The following is a 20,815-nucleotide window of genomic DNA, read 5'->3' on the forward strand; positions in this document are numbered from 1 at the left end:
CAAGTGGGGCACTTTTGGGGTTCTTCTGCGGGAGGTTCCGGGTTTGAGGGGATGAGAAAGTGGCTCTAGCTATTTGCTTCTGTACCAGGTCGGGAGGGTAGTTGCAGGATGCGAAAGCTGTTTTCAGGTTATTGGTGTAATGGTTCAGCGATTCAGGACTGGAGCAGATTCATATGCCACGGTTCAGGGATTCAGGACTGGAGCTGATTCATATGCCACGAAGACCTAAGCTTCCAGATTACGCTCCCATACTTTATTTACTCAGGCTTGTCTCACATTTGGCATTACCCCCAAAGGCCTCACACTTAAAGTTCCTATCTCTGGCTGTATCCCTTCTTTCCATCCGTCCCTATATCAGTTCCAAACTGAACAATCCATAGCCCTCACCCGCCTAATCCTTCACCTACAAATCAACTCAGCCAATGAACACACCCGTCAACTCCTATCTTTAATAAAAGTCTTCAGTCTTTCCTCTCCCACATCCACACCGGCTGTTCAGAGCATCCTCCTACAGGTCAACCGCAAATTAGAACAGCATGCCACCCTCCACCTCAAAAAACTATCCAATCTTCTGGTTTCCCACCTCCGGATAGGCAACTCACTTACCCTTCACAACCTTTCCAACAAACCTCAACCTCCTCTCATTGCACACAGGCCAAGTCTCTCCCATCTACTCAATCTCCTACTTCCAGCTCCACTCCCCCCAAAACCTCAAAATTCTAATCAACACAATCTGGAACCACAACACCCCAATTCAGTAGTTAACCTTTCCTCCAAACCTCTCTCCCAATCTGAAACCTCTATCCTATCCAAAGGCCTCACCTTCAGCCCTACTCCCAGATTCAACCAAACAGCCCTCGTCAAAGGTTTACTGTCCTACACTCTTACTCTCTGCTGGAAATATAACTTTGCCACGAAGAAAAATAATCCTAATCCTACTCCTAATGATCCAACTCCCCAAGACACTATTCAAATTGAAACCTGCCTGGAACAGTTCCGTCCTCTGTCACAGCGGGACCCACCTCCTCTTCCTCAAAATCACCCTCTCCAAACGTTCCAGAAATTTATCACTTCCAGCCTTGCCTCTCAATGCTTCTTGAAAAACCTTAATCCTACTCCCAACATCACCACTGCTGAAGCCCATGCTATCCGTGATCTGAAGGCTGACCGATCCATCGTCATTCTTCTGGCTGACAAGGGTTCCACGACTGTGGTACTTGATCATCGGGAGTATGTGGCTGAGGGTCTGCGTCAGCTTTCAGACAACACTACAAACAATATTTGCCCAGGTAATCCCATTCCTGATGTCCAGATGGAGCTTCAAGGAATCCTCAGAACCTTAGGCCCCTACAAAACTTTTCACCTGACTCCATCAACCTCCTGACCCCACCGACACCCCGCACCCCTACCTTCTACCTACTTCCTAAAATTCACAAACCCAAACATCCCGGGTGCCCCATTGTAGCTGGTTACCAGACCCCCACAGAACGTATCTCTGCCTACGTAGATCAACATCTTCAACCAATTACATGCCGTCTCCCATCCTTCATCAAAGACACCAACCACTTTCTCGAACGCCTGGAATCCTTACCCAATCTGTTAAACCCCTGGAAACCATCCTTGTAACCATTGATGCCACTTCCTTATACACAAATATTCCGCACGTCTAGGGCCTCGCTGCGATGGAGCACTTCCTTTCACGCCGATCACCTGCTACCCTACCTAAAACCTCATTCCTCATTACCTTAGCCAGCTTCATCCTAACCCACAACTTCTTCACTTTTGAAGGCCAGACATACCAACAATTAAAGGGAACAGATATGGGTACCAGGATGGCCCCCTCGCATGCCAACCTATTTATGGGTCTCTTAGAGGAAGCCTTCTTGGTTACCCAACCCTGCCAACACAAAGTTTGGTACAGATTTATTGACGACATCTTCATGATCTGGGCTCGCAGTAAAGAAATCCAGAATTTTCTCTCCAACCTCAACTCCTTTGGTTCCATCAGATTCACCTGGTCCTACTCCAAATCTCATGCCACTTTCCTCGTCGTTGACCCCCATCTGCCCTATGGCCAGCTTCACACATCCGTCCACATCAAACCCACTACCAAGCAACAGTACCTCCATTTTGACAGCTGCCACCCATTCCATATCAAACGGTCGCTTCCCTACAGCTTAGGTCTTCGTGCCAAACAAATCTGCTCCAGTCTTGAATCCCTGAACCATTACACCAATAACCTGAAAACAGCTTTCGCATCCTGCAACTATCCTCCCGACCTGGTACAGAAGCAAATAGCTAGAGCCACTTCCTCATCCCCTCAAACCCGGAACCTCCCACAGAAGAACCCCAAAAGTGCCCCACTTGTGACAGGATACTTTCCGGGACTGAACCCCAAAAGTGCCCCACTTGTGACAGGATACTTACCGGGACTGGATCAGACTCTGAATGTGGCTCTCCAGCAGGGATACGACTTCCTCAAATCCTGCCCTGAAATGAGATCCATCCTTCATGAAATCCTCCCCACTCCACCAAGAGTGTCTTTCCGCCTTCCAGCTAACCTTCGTAACCTCTTGGTTCATCCCTATGACATCCCCAAACCACCTTCCCTACCCTCTGGCTCCTACCCTTGTAACCGCCCCCGGTTTAAGACCTGTCCCATGCACCCTCCCACCACCACCTACTCCAGTCCTGTAACCCGAAAAATGTATACGATCAAAGGCAGAGCCACGTGTGAAAGCATCCACATGATTTACCAACTGACATGCCTACACTGTGACGCCTTCTATGTGGGAATTACCAGCAACAAACTGTCCAGTCACATGAACGGACACAGGCAGACTGTGTTTGTTAGTAATGAGGATCACTCTGTGGCTGAACATGCCTTGGTGCATGGCCAACACATCTTGGCACAGTGTTACACCGTCCGGGTTATCTGGATACTTCCCACTGAAACCAACCTACCAGAACTCCGGAGATGGGAACTTGCCCTTCAATATATTCTTTCTTCCCGTTACCCACCAGGCCTCAACCTCCGCTAATTTCAAGTTGCTGCCGCTCGTACCTCACCTGTCATTCAACATCATCTTTGCCTCTGTACTTCCACCTCGACTGACATCTCTGCCCAACCTCTTTGCATTTACATGTGTCTACCTGTGTCTGCATATGTGCAGATGGATGTGTGTGTCTGTGCGAGTGTATACCTGTCCTTTTTGCTTGATATTTGTGTGTGTGTTTGTCTGCTTTTTATTGTCTCTATCAACATACCAACACTTTCGTTTGTTAAGTTACAGCTTCAAGATGATGTAAGTTACCAAACGAAAGTGTTGGTATGTTGATAGACACACAAATAAACACAAACACACACACAAAATTCAAGCTTTCGCAACCCAAGGTTGCTTCATCAGGAAAGAGGGAAGGAGAGGGAAAGACGAAAGGATGTGGGTTTTAAGGGAGAGGGTAAGGAGTCATTCCAATCCTGGGAGCAGAAAGACTTACCTTAGGGAGAAAAAAGGACAGGTATACACTCGCACACACATTCACACACACACACACACACACACACACACACACACACACACACACACCCATCCGCACATATACAGATACAGGCAGACATTTGTAAAGACAAAGAGTTTGGGCAGAGATGTCAGTCGAGGTGGAAGTACAGAGGCAAAGATGTTGTGGAATGACAGGTGAGGTATGAGCGACGGCAACTTGAAATTAGCGGAGGTTGAGGCCTGGTGGGTAACGGGAAGAGAGGATATACTCCGGAGATGGGAACTTGCCCTTCAGTATATCCTCTCTTCCCGTTACCCACCAGGCCTCAACCTCCGCTAATTTGAAGTTGCCGTCGCTCATACCTCACCTGTCATTCCACAACATCTTTGCCTCTGCACTTCCGCCTCCACTGACATCTCTGCCCAAACTCTTTGCCTTTACAAATGTCTGCTTGTGTCTGTATATGTGCGGATGGATGTGTGTGTGTGTGTGTGTGTGTGTGTGTGTGTGCGAGTGTATACCCGTCCTTTTTTCCCCCTAAGGTAAGTCTTTCCGCTCCCGGGATTGGAATGACTCCTTACCCTCTCCCTTAAAACCCACATCCTTCCGTCTTTCCCTCTCCTTCCCTCTCTCCTGATGAAGCAACCGTGGGTTGTGAAAGCTTGAATTTTGTGTGTGTGTGTGTGTGTGTGTGTGTGTGTGTGTGTGTGTGTGTGTGTCTATCAACATGCCAACACTTTCGTTTGGTAATTGGTAAGTTACATCATCTTATATATCAACATGCCAACGCTTTCGTTTGGTAAGTTACATCATGAGGGCAAGTCAAATAAGGCACACTCTATCTTCTGACACATTTATGTTAGAATAATGGAGATATTTTGATTACTGTATGAAAAAAATGCACACAACCAGTTGCATACAAACATAACAACCTGGCAACAATCTCTGCCCAGAACTTACTTTCATGAGATACAGATTATACACGAGTTGATAGCTACAATTAAAATAGAACATGACTCTCCTAAAATTTGGAACATCAGGTTCCTTCATTAGGGAGATAGAAGAAGTTGACTGCAGAGATTAGAGAGTGCATTTCCCTATACGATGTGACTGAAAATTCAATTGATACTCCTTCCGTAAACTGCACCTGCGGCATATGCAGGTTTCACAAAACCAGCTAATATATCGCATATAAGATGACTTCTAGTCTTCTTTTGTGTCTCAGTAGTATCGTATGTATCATATAAATGTCACTTTCAAAACCTAGATCCTACAAATCACATCAAAATTAAACCATCTTTTCATGTTAATTGTATCTGTGCTTTGCATAATTTCGACAGTATTACCCTCATAAAAAAACCTCAGAATTTACGAATGCCATATTTACATTTTGCAGTAAATCGCCATTTGCGAGTTACTGTTACTGTCATGTACATTGTAACTGTCATAAAGTGTTACATTTAGATTTCCCTTTCAACAGGAGATTACATTGTCTGCATTTATCATTAGTTTCCTCTATTGTAGAGTTTGTTGACGATCATAACTTCAGGGAGGGACAATGATCCAGGCACTTTAAGAGAATTTGCAAATTTTATTACAGAATTTTCTCTTATCCTAACAGAAATATCTTTGTTGGATGTACATCACTTTAGTTTTTAGAGGAAATTGGTATTCTTTGTACCACAACAAACTCCAAAATTAAAAGCATTATACTTGGTTTGAAGTTATTTATTATTCTGTAACACATTACACCAGCCACAAAGCAGCACCACTGTGGATGTTATGCACAGAATGAGTTATTTGTTATCCCTCTGTGTGCTGACATGTGATCGGAAGCTGTAGTGTTTTGGAACGGCTGCTGATAAACATGCACAACAGATACCAAAGGTACTCCCAGCACTAACCTGTCCTGTTGAGCTTGTTTCCTCTACAGAATTTAATACTGTGAATATAATAGAGGGAAACATTCCACATGGGAAAAATATACAGAATTTAATACTGTTATTCACTTACTATGTGTGCTGTGTCAATGGTAGGTATAGTGGCTCTACAGAGAAATCGAGCTTTTACACTCATCACTTAACCATCAACTTCATGGTACTGTCCTCAAGTGAAACTGAAACCAAACTGTTGAGATATACTTCAACTGTCAGAAAGCTACTGTATACCATGTTAAGGGAAGGCTAATTCAAAAGAGTGAGTGTCTCTTAATCACTGTGAGTTCAAACGTAAGGTGGATAATGGGATCCTTCAGGGAATGACAGCAATGAAAGGGAAGAATTATGTAATGCCTTCAGTGCTTATGTCTGGAGACCTCATCCAACATCTTTAACAGGGTAGTCTGGCAGCTACTGGGTAACAGTGTGAAACCACACATATTGCCTGTCCTCTACGATGCAAGGTCATATTTCTCCTCTATGGTGCAAGATAATATTTCTATCATTCCATCAACTGTCAGAGATAACTGCGAACACCAACCTCCCTCACTGGGTTTTAACGGAACTCACAATCTGCAGCATTGTTCTCAGAATTGATTGAGGTCCCCTGGGTTGGAGTCCAGTGGAAGGTTTGAACTAGAGACTTCTAATGTTCTGTGACAAGCTAGGATCCTGCTATAGGGGCTGGGTACACCTACACATCAAATGATGCGACCCAGATTACTCTGATAGCTGACAGCGTGTGGAGTGCATTCAAGGGCTATTTAGATGGGCAACTTTTGATCGGATCAGCTGTAGAGACCAGGAACTATTAGTGTAAAATCTGAAGAAATGCCACCTTCCCCCTCCCTTTTTTTTTACAGACAAAAGTATTAAAAACCAAGTGATCAACTACCATAGTATTTGCAACAACATGCCAGTGTTCGAAGTGTCCCTAAAAAGCAGTGAGCGCACATAATACTAAGTAAACTGAAATTTGTGGCAATCAGATTTTTGGGGTAAATCTGAACTTGTACTGAAATGATAGGCTAATGGGAAATGGAGGTGGTATATTTCTTACAGTTGACAAGAAAATTGAATCCACAGAGATAAAAATTGAAACAAAAGACAGAAGTGGGTGCTTTGGTAGTGCTAGTGTTAGTGCAATCCATTTCTTTCATTGACCACCCTTTGCTAGTCTGTCACAGTACTATCTGTCAACAGAAATCTGTCTGTCTCCTCCTATGGACTCCTCACAGGTGCACCACAGCCTGTTGATTCTCATTTTATTGTCAGGTTGGAGCTTAATCTCTGCTGAAATTCTTGTTAGTTGTATCTTTCCAACTGCCTAACAAACTCACTCAGAATGAAGCAGACTAAAAGCTCGGTGGATGTGAAGTATCTTTCCATGTAAATAATATACCTGTAAAACCTAGTTTGCCAATTTCATCACAACTTTCTCTCCAATATTTAAAATATCATAGCCTTCCAGCATTTTGTCACCTTTTTCCCCATAAATACAAAGTTAAGCCTTCACCATCACTTGATGTTTTATCAAGTACAGATAGATTTCCAGCAAAGTCATTGTTAATTGGATAGATAAAAAAAATCTACTCACCAAATGGCAGCAGAACACACACATAAAAGAAGGTTATAATTTAGGCAAACTTCGGAGCCAGTGGCTCCTTCATCAGGCAGAAGGGTTGAAGGGGAAGGAAGATGGGTGAAGGAAAAGGACTGGAGAGGTCTAGGAAAAGAGGTAGATTTCGAGAAAGTCCCACAGTACTGCGGGTCAGGGGAGACTTACCATCCAGTCATGTAAGTCTCCCCTGACATGTGGTCATTATGTTAATTTCGAACACAGCACAAACAGCTGCTGTTTTGTATTGCTTCCAAAGTAAAAGTGTTTCTTTCTAACAGACTAAAGAAGCAGAAATTTATTTCAAAACTTGAAAAATGCACTGCTTAGATGCCACATCGAGTCACTTTTAACCTGCGAACACAAGTTGTGCTTGCAGTTAATGCATCAGTAATTGGACTAGGGGTAGTTTTATCTCACAAGGTTGGAAAAACTGCATGCCCTACACATTTATGTCGGAGACGTTGAACAAGCCCCACAGTCAGCTGGAAAATGAAGCTTTAGCCATCATACAATATGTCACCAAATACCTGCATTGTAGAAATTTCTCTCTCTTCACTGATCATAAGCCACTGGCTGCTCTTCTCATCCAATAAAAGATGTGCCTGATCGTACTGCACAGAAGCTGCAATGATGATCATCACTTCGTTCCAACTAACAGTCTTTATCGCTCTAAAGCACAACAAGTAAACATGGACACGCTGTCTCACTTACTTATGGGAAGTGTTCTGGAATTTGATTTAACAGAGGCTTCTTGTCTTCAAACTGATCAATTTCATTCACAAGCGCTGTAAGTTTCTCCCATCGATTATCAATGGATTGCACTAGCACTACCAAAGCACCCACTTCTGTCTTTTGTTTCGAAGTTATGCCTCCAACAATTGTTTGAGACAATGGTCCGCAGTTTTCTTTGTTGGTGTTTCAGCAATTTTGTCTACAAAATGGAACTGAATATATACGTGCGATGCTGTCCTCTCCACAATTGAAAGGTGAAGCCAGGCGATTTGTTCACACTTTCAAGACTCAACGTCCAAATTTCATAGTTTATACTTGAGGGAAAACACGTTGCTTTTCGTTTCTGACCACCTATTGCACTATGCCCGCTCAGGATGCTTCCCGCAACGCACTGCTGCAACCCTTTTAACCCCTCAGTTTCCAATGATAACTTCGCCATGTACCAAACTAAATTCTGTTCTCATGATTTTTGTAATCCTGCCAAAGATTTTGCCATGTACCTGCCATTCACGTAAAGAGATCGGCAACCCCTCGAACACTGAAGCATCACAGGTTTGGATACAAACACGGTGTTGGCTCCCTAAACTGTGTCGACGACGGCAACAGACAGCAGGACAGGGGACACCAGAAGTCTTCCATGAAAGGGACCTATTTCCTCCACCGTGTCACACGTGCAGAACTGGATCTGCATGAATGCCTCCACGCTTTGACTATATAGGGTGGTGCAATCCGAAAAGTCGGCAGTTCACTCCACCAGAGTTCTGGACCAATTCTTGCACAGGCTCTTAGCAGTCCATCAGTCATAACCCAGACAGAGTCAACCTCAGTGAGAGACCTACAATTTTCTGGCTATATCCAAAAGATGTACCTTTCGGCCGATTACACTTACAGTGAGAATACACTGATATAGCACAACACTTAATCTCAACTGCTAGCCAGGAATTGTATCTTATAACTGCTAGCAAGTAAACCAGTTTGTACGACGAACAGTTCACAAATTGAACTATCGCAGCACTACTGAAGGACTCGTGGCATTACCAAAGTTTTATATTTCTCATGCTTAACTTTTACATACTGTATTCAGGGTGTGTACGCAGGCAGGGACGGGGGGGGGGGGATAAATTAGTATTTCCCAGTTAAAAATACACTTTCTCCCAGGTGAAAATATGTTTTCCCCAAGTGAAAGTACATTTTTTTTCCATTTTAAGTGACAATATATTTTTCCTCGGAACGGGTAAAATTTACCAATCCTTTGAATGGTAAAGGTTTCATACACCAGCATAGGACTCCCCGGCACTTTAGGAAACAAAACCCAGCAGAAAACAATGTGTTTTGGAAAGATCTTTAATGCGCAGCAACACGTACACTGCATATTTTCATATTACGCAGGTATAAATACAAATTCCACCAAATACAGCAAGGTAGCTTCCGAAGTTCCTCTGAAATCTATATACTGCGCTATGTGATACACTTCTGTCTACCAATCGTAGCTCATGTCATGTGATCTCTCTGGCCAATGGCAGCAGATATGGAGAGCACAGGATGTGTAATGTAGTCAGCCAATGGCAACATCACTAAAACAATTAAAAATTCCTGGAATTCTAAAAAATTTATGGTTTTTTCCCAGGTGAAACAATTCCAACATTTTTCCTGGGACCTGTACACCCACTGTAATCAAATGTGCTAATATTTTACTCATTTTGCAGATGTTTGATGTGTTAAGCTACCTCATAAGCTACAGACACAACAAATTTAACTGTACAAAAATAACAGGACCTTCATTTTATTCACCGCTGTGTCAAGCAAATTACATATACTCATTTTTATCTAAAAGATAGGCGTCAACTGTTGGCCTCATCCATATGGCACTTACCTGTTTTACATTCCAGTCTCTTCAGCAGAGGCTGAAACTGGGCAGCTGCAGCTGTAGTTATGCCAACAATGTCTGAATTCAAGAGTAGCTCATAATCTTCCACTGCTTTAAACTCCTCAAATTTCTTCGATTTCGAAATAACATCTGACGCTAATTGCTGTAATTCTTCCAACAGTCTACATTTCAGTGTTGAAACCCACTGCCTATACAGAGACCATCGAGCTGCTGAGTCTATGGCCCACAGATCTGACAAATTATGCAATGGGTCCAGTTTCTCATTCAACTTTTGATCTGCCAGCAGACTGTTCTGAAAATATTTCAACTTAACTGTAAGTCTTCTCAACTCTTCCTCATATTTCTGCACTGAATTGAACACACCTTCTTCACTTGATTTTTCCCTTATATTTCTTATGGTCTCTCTTAATACATCAATAGCTTCTTGTGAGGCCTTGAAATCCAAAGCAAAATTTATAAGCTCAATTGACTTTTTCAGATCCACTTCTAGGCCTAAGTCGTCATCAGTTTCATCAGGCAGTGTAATGTCACACGTTATGTTGTTGCTTCTGACACTGACAGTTTCTTCCAAGGAATCAATATAAGCTGGTGTTTCTGTCTCATTAGCTGAGGTAGTAGAGATCCCTTCTTCTAGCCATTTAAGGAATAATGAATTGTCTACTTGATTAATATTGTTTTTGAATGAGTTAACATGTACTTCTGACATACACGACTCAAGTGATGTGATGGACAAAATACCACAATTGCTATCTATAGCATTTATGTCACGCTCCAGTTTCTTAAATGAGGAAACAACAGCTGATAAACTATTTCTCAAGTGACAGAATACGTGATAGTTGGGACCACGTCTTTTAATCAATTTTTGTTTTTCTGCAAGGTTTAATTGGGTAACCTGTTCATTCATGGTTTTCCCTCCAATGCGAACTATATTTGGAGTAAACTTCAAGAAGCCTTCCATTAACTGATCAAGGGTACGATCTCGAAGACAAATAACCAGTATTGGTGCTTTCTTGGAGTTCCATGCTTGTCTGTTCTCAAGAAAGGTTTTCATTATTTTAAGACTTAAAAACTTTTTGCCGGTTCCAGGTGGTCCTTGAATGAGAACAAATTTCTCTGTCAGAGCTGTTCGAAATGCGCTGTATTGAGACTCATCTAGTTGAAGTTGAGATGCCTTTGGCCAAGATTCAATATCTGTGGCAACAACATCTTTTCCATCGATTTTCAGTAGTTTGGATCTCCCATTCTGTGCATCCCACAGATATTCTGGAGGCATTCTCTGGTTCACAACATCGATAATATACTGTGGCATCGGAAATTCATTTACTTGCATTTTCTGCAAGGCCTTAAGTGTATGGAAATAAGGCTTAAAGTTTAACTTCAATTCTATCATCACATAAGGAGAGCTATACATTTCATTATTTCTACTTTCTTCCATATCTAAACAGCAAACAACTACGTATCCTTTTTTTAACATGAAATCGTAATTACACATCACAGTTGCAAATAATACATCTTTAAAATTATTATTTGAGAAACAGAGAAGAGAATCACTCCGCAGCATTCCACAACTGGTCAGTTTAGCCTTTTCCATATAATTATCGGGGTCAAAGCTCACTATATGGCCTATTTTACCTCCTACCATTGTCCACCGTGTGAAGTACACTTTCCTGTACAGTCTCAAATTTCTAAATCTTGGAGTTTTGCCTTTCCAAGGTCTGTTAATGTTTTCACGTAGTGGCCTTATCAAATCTTCTTTCAGAAGCCTAAAATGGACATCTAAGTAATGCTCTGCATTTGTATATGCTCCCTGCATTAAGATGGCTCGAAGGAATGGTTCTCGATTGCTCGTAAGCTCACTTGTTGTTGGGAGAACACACAGTTCTCTGAAGTTAGTTGCAGAAAGTTCCTCAGCTAGGTTTATTTCTTTCTGCAGCCCTTTTCTCTCATTGTCTCCAGACAGTTTGATTTGGTTTTTCAAATCTACAAGGTTATTGAATATATCATCAGTGTAAGATGCTCCAAGATACTGAGCTGAAGTCTTAATGGCAGCATCAATTGTAGCCAACATCGCTAGCTCGCAACCAGTGTTTGGAATTAATTCCACTACAGTTGCATATAATTTTATTAAATTATAAATAAAAGTTCTTAGATGAAGTTTATCACTTTCATTTTGCTTTGGCGATAAACTAGACAGATATAATGACAGCTGCTCATGAAAGCCCAGTGAACAGGTCTCGGAAAGAACTGCAACTTTCTTGTCAGATAAATTAGTCTTGCATATGTTGGCAAGCAATTTCACTACCAACACCAACCAATCTGGTTTCAAGTTGTCTTTCAGCAGCTCATAAAATCCGGAGTGTTTATTTGCAAGAACTATAACTGCCTCTTCAGGATCTCCATCTACAAACTCAAGCAACCGATGATAACCAATGAAATATCTGGGTTCGGCACACTTCTGCCTCAAGTCACAATTTCCTACTTTGTTTTCATTGTAAAATCCCTTGTTCAAATAACTGCCACTTTGACCCTGTCTTGTGTCTCCCACTATCGTTCTTGAACTGTGGCTACCATGACTTGCTCGACTCTCTGCACTACTATAATTATTGTTCTGTGACTGACTGCTCTCAGTAAGCTCTGAACTGAGGGAACTAATACGTTGTTGCCATTCATGGTCAGAAATAACAGTCTTTGACACATCTGCACTTTGTTCTTTTACAAGGTCTTTTGACCGGATACCCTCATTCTGCTTGAGTATGTTGCCTGTCCCTGAAGAATGTGGCTGAATCACATTTATCTTGGTAGACTGTCCATTTTCTCCCACTAACTGTCCCCGAGATGAGCAGTTAAAATTTTCTTTTATAGATTTCTGGTAATCTTCCTTTTGTTTGTTGGCCATCACAACAGAAGGGATTACACGTGCCATTGGAACTTCTGAGTGAAGTTCACTGAAAGTAGGTGCTGAAGGTGCAAAGTTTGCCGTCAATGACTTCCCTGTAACATTCTGAACTTTGGGAACTTGACTGTTTTGTGTTGAGCTTTGTGCTCCCACAAATTTAGCTGCAGGAAAAGGACGGGATAAAGTTTCATTGAACCCATCAGACGGGCCTTTTGCAAGATGCTGACTGCTCTTTACAGGGATGTCACTAACTACTTTAGTTGCAGCGTCTCTGTTAAATGATGACATCGGCTCTTGCTGGTTGTGGACATGATGCACTCTTGCTTCTTCTGCCAGTTCTGACTGCAGTCTCTGGTAAGGATGGTTTAAGTCTGGCTCAAAAGACTGAGTTTTACCAGCTACTGGTTTATTTAGTCCTGTTCCTGTTCTTGTATTAGATATTGTATCTGCAACACTACTCTGTGCACTGTAGACAGTATTTCCTGATGTTCTGTTTGAAACAACGTAATGAGTTGTGTGTGGAAAAGCTGATCCAAATTGCCTACTGTTATTTACTTGTGTGCTACTGGGGACACTATATTGTGCAGTATGTCCACTATTTGAGCTGGGTCTTGTGTTGTTATTTCCCATTCTTGCAAACTGGTGCCAGAATTCTTAGTCAAACACCTGAAAAAGAAGGGAAAAAAATAATGCAAAGTTTAAAATGACAAACAGGGATTTTAGAAAATCATGAAACTTATTTTATAACAGGCTGCAACTTGGTATAAAGAGCATAAAGGAATTGAGAATTTTCAAAAGAAACATGATAGAACATCTTGTCTCTGCAAGTTGGCATAACGTGAAAACACTTGGGCAATTTTATAGAACAAAAATAAATTAAAATTGGGAATGGTGTAAGACACTGCACTGCTTCAAGTAGAAACTAAATTCCTGAGAAAGGAATAAAATAAGACCAACTGCAGTGCTGAAAATACAGAAGGGAGTGGACTGACTAAGTGGAAAATTGTGTATTCTGATATTGTGCATTTAGTGAAAGTATGAGTTTAAACACAGCTTTTCAGTTTGTATAAATGTCTTAGTGCTGTACTGCAGTAAGACATACACATATAACATCTGCTCTTCTTACATCTGCAAAATTGTTATGTAAATTAATGCAGGCTATTAGTATTTATCATTATTACATATACCTTTTTTTTCTCTTTTGATGTGCCTACATTGTCTGGTTACTGTTGATTATCTGTAATCAGTATTACTCACAAAATTTTGTTTTTCTGAATGAATGTTGAATTTGTAAGAAATTTTGTTTATTCTATATAAAACTTGAAATGTGATGATGTGTCTAATATCATTGTAAAATATTATCCCTAGACAAAAATAATTGAAACTAAAATTTTACAACACTGTAGTCAGGAAACTTGCGATCTGGTTGTTACGTCTTAAATGCAAATTGAGGCTGTAATTCATAGGGTTAATAATAATAATAATAAGAGATTTAATCATAATTAACTTTCCCTGCTGGCACTCATGATTCTCTTTTTATTTATATGTTGCATGGTATGTTTCAGGAAATAATTCCAATTTTCAAGTGTGTATTCTGCGTGCTATGGCATAGGCATATGCCACTGAAGTTTGAGTGCTCAAAACTAATAGGCATTTGACTGTGTGAATCACAGCATTCTTTTAAGTAAATTACAATATTATGGTGTCACTGGTAGCACTGCAAAATGGTTTCAGTCATACCATACTAATAGAAAACAAAGGTGTCATTACGTAACACTTCAGCAGTAGGCAATCAGACATCATCTGACTGGGAAAGAAATTACATGTGGTGTTCCCCCAGGTTCCATACTAGGTCCACTACTGTTTATTGTGTATATTAATGACCTGTCATCTATTACATTACCAGATGCCAAGTTTGTCTTATTTGCAGATGATAAAAACATTGCAATAAATAGTAAATCAAATATAAATTTAGAAAGGGCAGCTAATCAAATTTTTACTGACGTTAATAAGTGGTTCATGGTCAATTCACTGCCATTAAACTTTGAAAAGACCCACTATATGCAGTTCAGAACTTCCAAGAGATTTCCTTCTGGCGCGTGTATAAAATATGATGACATGGAAACAGGAGAGGTTGAGAGTAAAAATTCTTGGGATCACAACTTGATAATAAATTCAGTTGGGAGCAACATACTAACGAACTGCTAAAGCGCCTAAACAAGTCTGTGTTTGCAATGCAAATGATGTCAGACATAGGAGATATAAATATAAAAAAACTGGCATATTTTGCTTATTTTCACTCCATTATGTCATATGGTATCATATTTTGGGGTAACTCCACAGAGAAAAAATTTTTAGAGTACAGAAGCGTATCGTAAGAGTAATGAGTAGTGTAAATCCAAGAACATCATGTTGAAACCTATTCAAAGAATTGGGCGTATTAACCACAGCTTCTCAGTATATTTATTCCTTTATGAAGTTTGTTGTAAATAATACATCTCTTTTTCTAACTAACTGTTTAGTACACAGTATCAATACTAGGAATAAGGACAATATACATAAAGATTTAAAATCACTTACTCTTGCCAAGAAATGAGTCCAATATTCAGCAATGCATATTTTCAATAAGTTACCAGCAACCATTAAGAGTTTAGTATCAGACAAGGCACAATTTAAACATAATTTAAAAGAATTTTTGGTGGCCAATTCCTTCTACTCCATCCATGAGTTTCTCAACAAGTGCAGTAGACCATTTTAATGAAAATTGACAATACTTGGTTGTAACACCCAAGTACTACCTACTGTGTGAATCATGGATGTATGGAAAGCAGATGTAAGTCTTAAGTATGTAAATAGGGAAGTTTAATTTTAAATCTTGTACATAATCTGACAGTTCTTAACTGAGGATCACTGAAATTAATAATTTACTTTAATTTTTGACAATGCTTGGTTGTAATAGCCAAGAAACTAGCAAATATCTCAATGGTGGATTTAATGAAAGCAGATGTAAGTATTAAACCTGTAAATATTAAAAGTTTAAATTTAATTCATATACATAATTTTACTGTTTATTTACTGAGGATCATTAAAATTATTTAAACAAGTTTTTCTAATTACATTTTTGTAATGTGTTTTTATCTGACATGTTCCACACCCAGGAGGATTCCCTCTTTTATGGGTCTATGGAATGAATAATTAATCTAATCTAATCTAATCATTCACCCCTAGAAGCAGCAGCAGCTGCTGTGTAAGAGCACATGAACACCGAAACTTTTGATACTTTTTGCAGGTTTACTGGCTATTTTTCTTTGAATGCTGTTAAACATAATTTAAATGCTGTAATCTGAAATATATGTCACTTAAATCTAAAATGCTTGCCACAGTGCTATCCCCCTAGACTCCACGAAACTTGGCATCAGAAGCATAAGCACACTGTCGGTTGTGACATTTTAAGGAACTTCTGCGCATGCACAACTGGCATGATTTAATTCCCTTATGGCTCAAATACATGTGGATCACATAAACAATGTGTTTGGGTTATGGCGTGCACAGCTAGGCCTTACCACTCAATCACAAGTCTACATCAATCCCACTAGATCAGGCTGTTCCAACTGAGCTCCAGGGAGCCGGAGCGCTCACTGCGGCAGCTCGGAGCCCGCGTGGAGGGGGAAAGCGAACTCACTGCCCCCTGGCCGCATGCAGCCGTAATAATCCGTGCTCAATGACAGCTATGACTAGCCGCGGGAGCTCTGTACCTCTATTGGAGGATACCTTTCTATTCATTGAGAGGGATGGCCGACCGCAGTGTTTTGTATGTCATAAAGTATTTAATTCTGCGAAGAGGTACAATATACAGAATTAAATACAGTCAGGTAGAAGGCGTTGCACGCAGAGAACTGGTAGCCAGGCTTAAGAACGACATACCAGTAGATGTATGTTTAAAAACGGATTCGTAATACGGAGGGTATTCAAAACATGAAACATAGTTCGTGTTCTGTAATGCACCAAGAGGCACTGTGTGCTGAAACAGTAGAGCTAGGTGGTGTAATGAAAGATGTCGTGAACTGTGTGAATTTTGTGCGTCGTCAAAGGATTCCTGAAAGATGTGGAAGCGGAGTATGGGGATATATCTTATCACAATACAGTTCGTTGGCTGAGTCGGGAAAAAGTTCTTGATGTTTTCTTTGCCATTAGTGAGGAAATACCCATTTTCTCGAAATGAAAAGGGAAGAAATGCGCTGTCTGAAAGATATAAAATGGATATCAGACCTGGCGTTCCTAGATGACATAACTATGCATCTGAATAATTTAAATCTGTCATTGCAGGGCAAAGGGCAGCTAATCATTGACATACACGACCAGATCAAAATGTTCATGGAAAAGTTACGTTTATTTGAGAGACAGATGAGTAATGGACATCTAACGTTCTTCAATCATCTTGCTTCTTTAAAACTACCTGATGGTACTACTTTCTGCGATTACCAAGCAAAGTTAAAGCAGCTCATCACGTCGTTTGAAACACGATTCCGAGACCTCACTAGTTTGGAAATGGAACTTAAGGTATTCAGCACTCCTTTTTCAGTTTCCACCGATGACTTGTCATCGTCGCTTCAATTGGAGATTATTGATTTGCAAAATTCAACTTTGTTGAAAGAGAGGTACTACATCACGTTGTATTTGTCACGATGGTAGTGTTCATTACAGAAAAAACATTTCCCAAACTTCACAACAATGTCGCTCAGATCATATGCATGTTTGGATTTATGTTTTGATGTGAGCAGCTTTTCTGAGCAATGAAAACAGTTATAAAGTAAGGAACGATCGCTTCTTCAGGATGCAACAATGAAGGCCATCCTCCGCATTAACGCTGCGAACACTTTGACGCCTGATATTTCCGATCTTGCAATGAAAAGAAATTTTCAAACTACAGAGGCCCAATAAATTTAGTATGCAATTTCTTGTAAAACATTTGTTTCTTATTTATTTCCTGAAGATCGTATTTCCTGGTGTAGCACGTCACCACGTCTTAGCAGATAAGAGTGCGAGGTTTTCGATCTTGTAAGATGCAGCTGGCACATCAAAACCCTTGCCTTGCCGCCTGCCTCAGCCAGCCGTGCCACGTGCCGGCCCACTTGACTGGTCACAGCGAGCGACGCGGCTCCCTGGAGCAGGGAGCGCTCCGCGGCTCACAGCGGAGCCCACGAGCTGGAACAGCCTGCACTAGATGGTACCACACTCCATTCACTTGGCCACTGGCATAAATCCCATTAGATGGTAGCACACTCGTCAAATATGCCAATTCCCTCGAGAAATGGTGAAATTAAAGGGATTACGGAAGTGTCAGATTCCACCTGTCTGCTTTGACCCATGACATCATCAACATGCAAAATGGGTATTCTAAGCTTCTCCAATACGGCACCTATGACGTCACTACATACACACAGCAACAAACACAAAAATATGTATAAATAAGACAATAATCTCCATCCAAAAATTCAATCAAACTAACAGGACAACCGCGTGAATTGGGGGTTTTAGGGTGAGGACAAGCTAAAAAAAACCATGATCATAAAAGATAAAATGACGAACAAAAAGAAAAGAGAAAAAAATTACAATCCGCTACACCAACAAAATCTGCAGGAATCGGATACTTCCCTTGACCTATATAGCCCTACCACAGGTGACGATACCAAAACACTAAAACCTACAAATAAAACTACGAAAATTGAAATCAGATATTTCCCTTGACCTATATGGGTGATGATACCTAAACACCAACAGTTACAACTAGAACTACGAAAATTGGAATCGGTCATTTCCACTGACCCTGATCACAATTATTCATACCAAAAAACCCAACACCTACAACTATGAAAAATAAAACCAAAACCAAAACATCAAAAATTCACAAATAAAACATCCCTACATAAATTAAAGCACATTCAGTAAACCATAAATACACTAAACATCATGACCCTGACCACAACTATTCATACCAAAAAAACCCAACACCTACAACTATGAAAAATAAAACCAAAACCAAAACATCAAAAATTCACAAATAAAACATCCCTACATAAATTAAACACATTCAGTAAACCATAAATACACTAAACATCATAACTCGAGAATAGACAAAAAAAAAAAAAATTGCTTACCACCAACAAATTCTGGCACTGCAAACTAGGTCAGCCACACACACCCCCCTCTCCACCCCAACCCCCACCACACATGCGCACAAATTAAACATCTTACCACATTACAAACAACAAACCAATAACACCAAACGAAAAAAAAAAAAAAAAAAAAAAATAATAATAATAATTTATAACTCATTTAAAAAACTTTCAAACCTTACGTCTGGAATTACAAACACTGCCAACGACTTCACACATTCAACACCAAGGCTCAAATGAACCCAATACCACACATTGTACTCAGCACATACACACATCTTCAGAGGGCACCATGAAACACAACAAGACGACATCTACAAACACAACCAACTCAAACACCGTGACGTAATGACGTCACACACCATAACACCCTTACGGCATGGGTCAAAGCAGACGGATGGAATCGGATGCTTCTGTTGACCCAAATTAAATTGGACGTCAGTATATGTTATAGTTGTACTGGCAGGAAAATCTATTTTGTGGGCTTCTGAATTACTTGTAGTATACTAAGTTTTGGATTTTATCATACAGTAATCCTTTTCTTTTCCTAACAGGAGAGTGCACCAGTTTAGTTGGTTTCATTTACCTGTAATCAGGTGACTCTGTTGGTAGCCATTACTACCTGAATTCAATCATTTCCAGAAATGACAGTCTGTGTTGTAGTTGCTTGTGTACTGTGTGGGTGACAGTACAGACAGGAAACAGTGAATCGGCTGTGATTGCACAATGCTATGATGAGCTGTTGTTATGAGCGGAGGCATTAACGGTGTTCAGGCAAGGATTAAGCAGGTATATGGTAGGGCTTATTAGGTTCACTGCTATGCTAATCAATTTAATCTGGTCCTGCAAAAAGCTGTATCTATAAACAAATCTGCTAATTTATTTATTAATTTTTTTTTCTTTTTTTTTTTTTTTTTGCCCGATCTCTCCAGCTTTCCAGCTTTTTTCTTCCAGTCGCCCCACGGAACAAGTGTGCTAGACAGAGTTGTGCAAACTAGACTACCACAGATAGGAGCTACAAGATGGATGTTTAACATTCTGGTAGTCAACACAGTTAAAGAGAACAAGGAAAGTCTCATCAAGTGTTTAGAAGAAATTACCCTCCCTGATCATGCAGATGACAAAAACCAGACGAAAAGTTACAACCTCCCCTCCAATTTGAAAGACCCTGAGTTCTTATTTTGGCTAGAAATTTTTTTTTGTGGGATTATGCCACATGGAGACATACTCTTCACAAAACTACAACTTGGAATCTTGAAGCAATAACCGCTAAACAATATTATTGGACACTGAAGATGTTATTACAGGAATAAGAAATACAGCCATTTAAGAAATTTTGTCATCTTCTGAACAACAGATTCAGAAGAAAAGAAAATCAGAAAATAAAGTAGCAGGTGTGAAGGAAGTTTGTGACGCCATAATAAGTCGTAAGAATGGAAGATTTTCATTCACTAATCACCTTGCGACAGAATTGTTAGAGGTGAGCTCATTTTCGCTATTTTTGACCAATTTTCATGTGGGAGAACTTAACATTATTGCTGAAACGTACCCATGGTCATCGAAAGCGCAACTGAGAACAGAGCTAGAAGTACTCTAAAGCAGAAAAAGTTTTCAACGAGCAAGTGGTACTGTTACAATGCTGCAGCATCTACTACACAACAACTGGAATCTAGACACATTTCCACAGTTAGTGAACTAATGAGGATAATTGTAACAACACCTCATCCAACAATTGAACCTGAACATTTTTTCTCAACAATGAAGAAGGATAAAAATCTTTCTTTGAAACACAATGACAGAGAACAGGCTTTTGGCACTGGCAATGCCTGCAACTAAGAAAAAGTTTGTGAATCATAATAAAGACTTCAATCATAGAGTGATCGAGACATCTGCGTGATTGAAAAACAGACGCATGGATTTTCTTTACAAACAGGCAATATCAGTAATGATGACATACAGTTTTCTCTATTTAATGTGTACCTACAATGCAGCATAGTATGTATTAACATTAACTTTTGTGTGGACTAACAGAAAGATATGACATTTCATTAGAAGAGATTATGC

The 20,815-nt window shown here is 40.2% G+C and overlaps 1 protein-coding gene across 1 annotated transcript in view; it reads right to left on the reverse strand.

Annotated features, from left to right (window-relative positions):
* Nucleotides 1-20,815, reverse strand: part of LOC124615301 (NFX1-type zinc finger-containing protein 1-like) — a 268,918-nt gene that overhangs the window by 210,451 nt on the left and 37,652 nt on the right. Inside the window, exon 2 of the mRNA XM_047143088.1 lies at nt 9,665-13,241. Within this exon, the coding sequence (XP_046999044.1) occupies nt 9,665-13,205 (3,541 nt within the window). The 5' untranslated portion in view covers nt 13,206-13,241. The remainder of the gene's footprint in view (nt 1-9,664; nt 13,242-20,815) is intronic.

This window comes from Schistocerca americana, chromosome 5 (genome assembly GCF_021461395.2).
Source record: "Schistocerca americana isolate TAMUIC-IGC-003095 chromosome 5, iqSchAmer2.1, whole genome shotgun sequence".
NCBI classification, from domain to species: domain Eukaryota; kingdom Metazoa; phylum Arthropoda; class Insecta; order Orthoptera; family Acrididae; genus Schistocerca; species Schistocerca americana.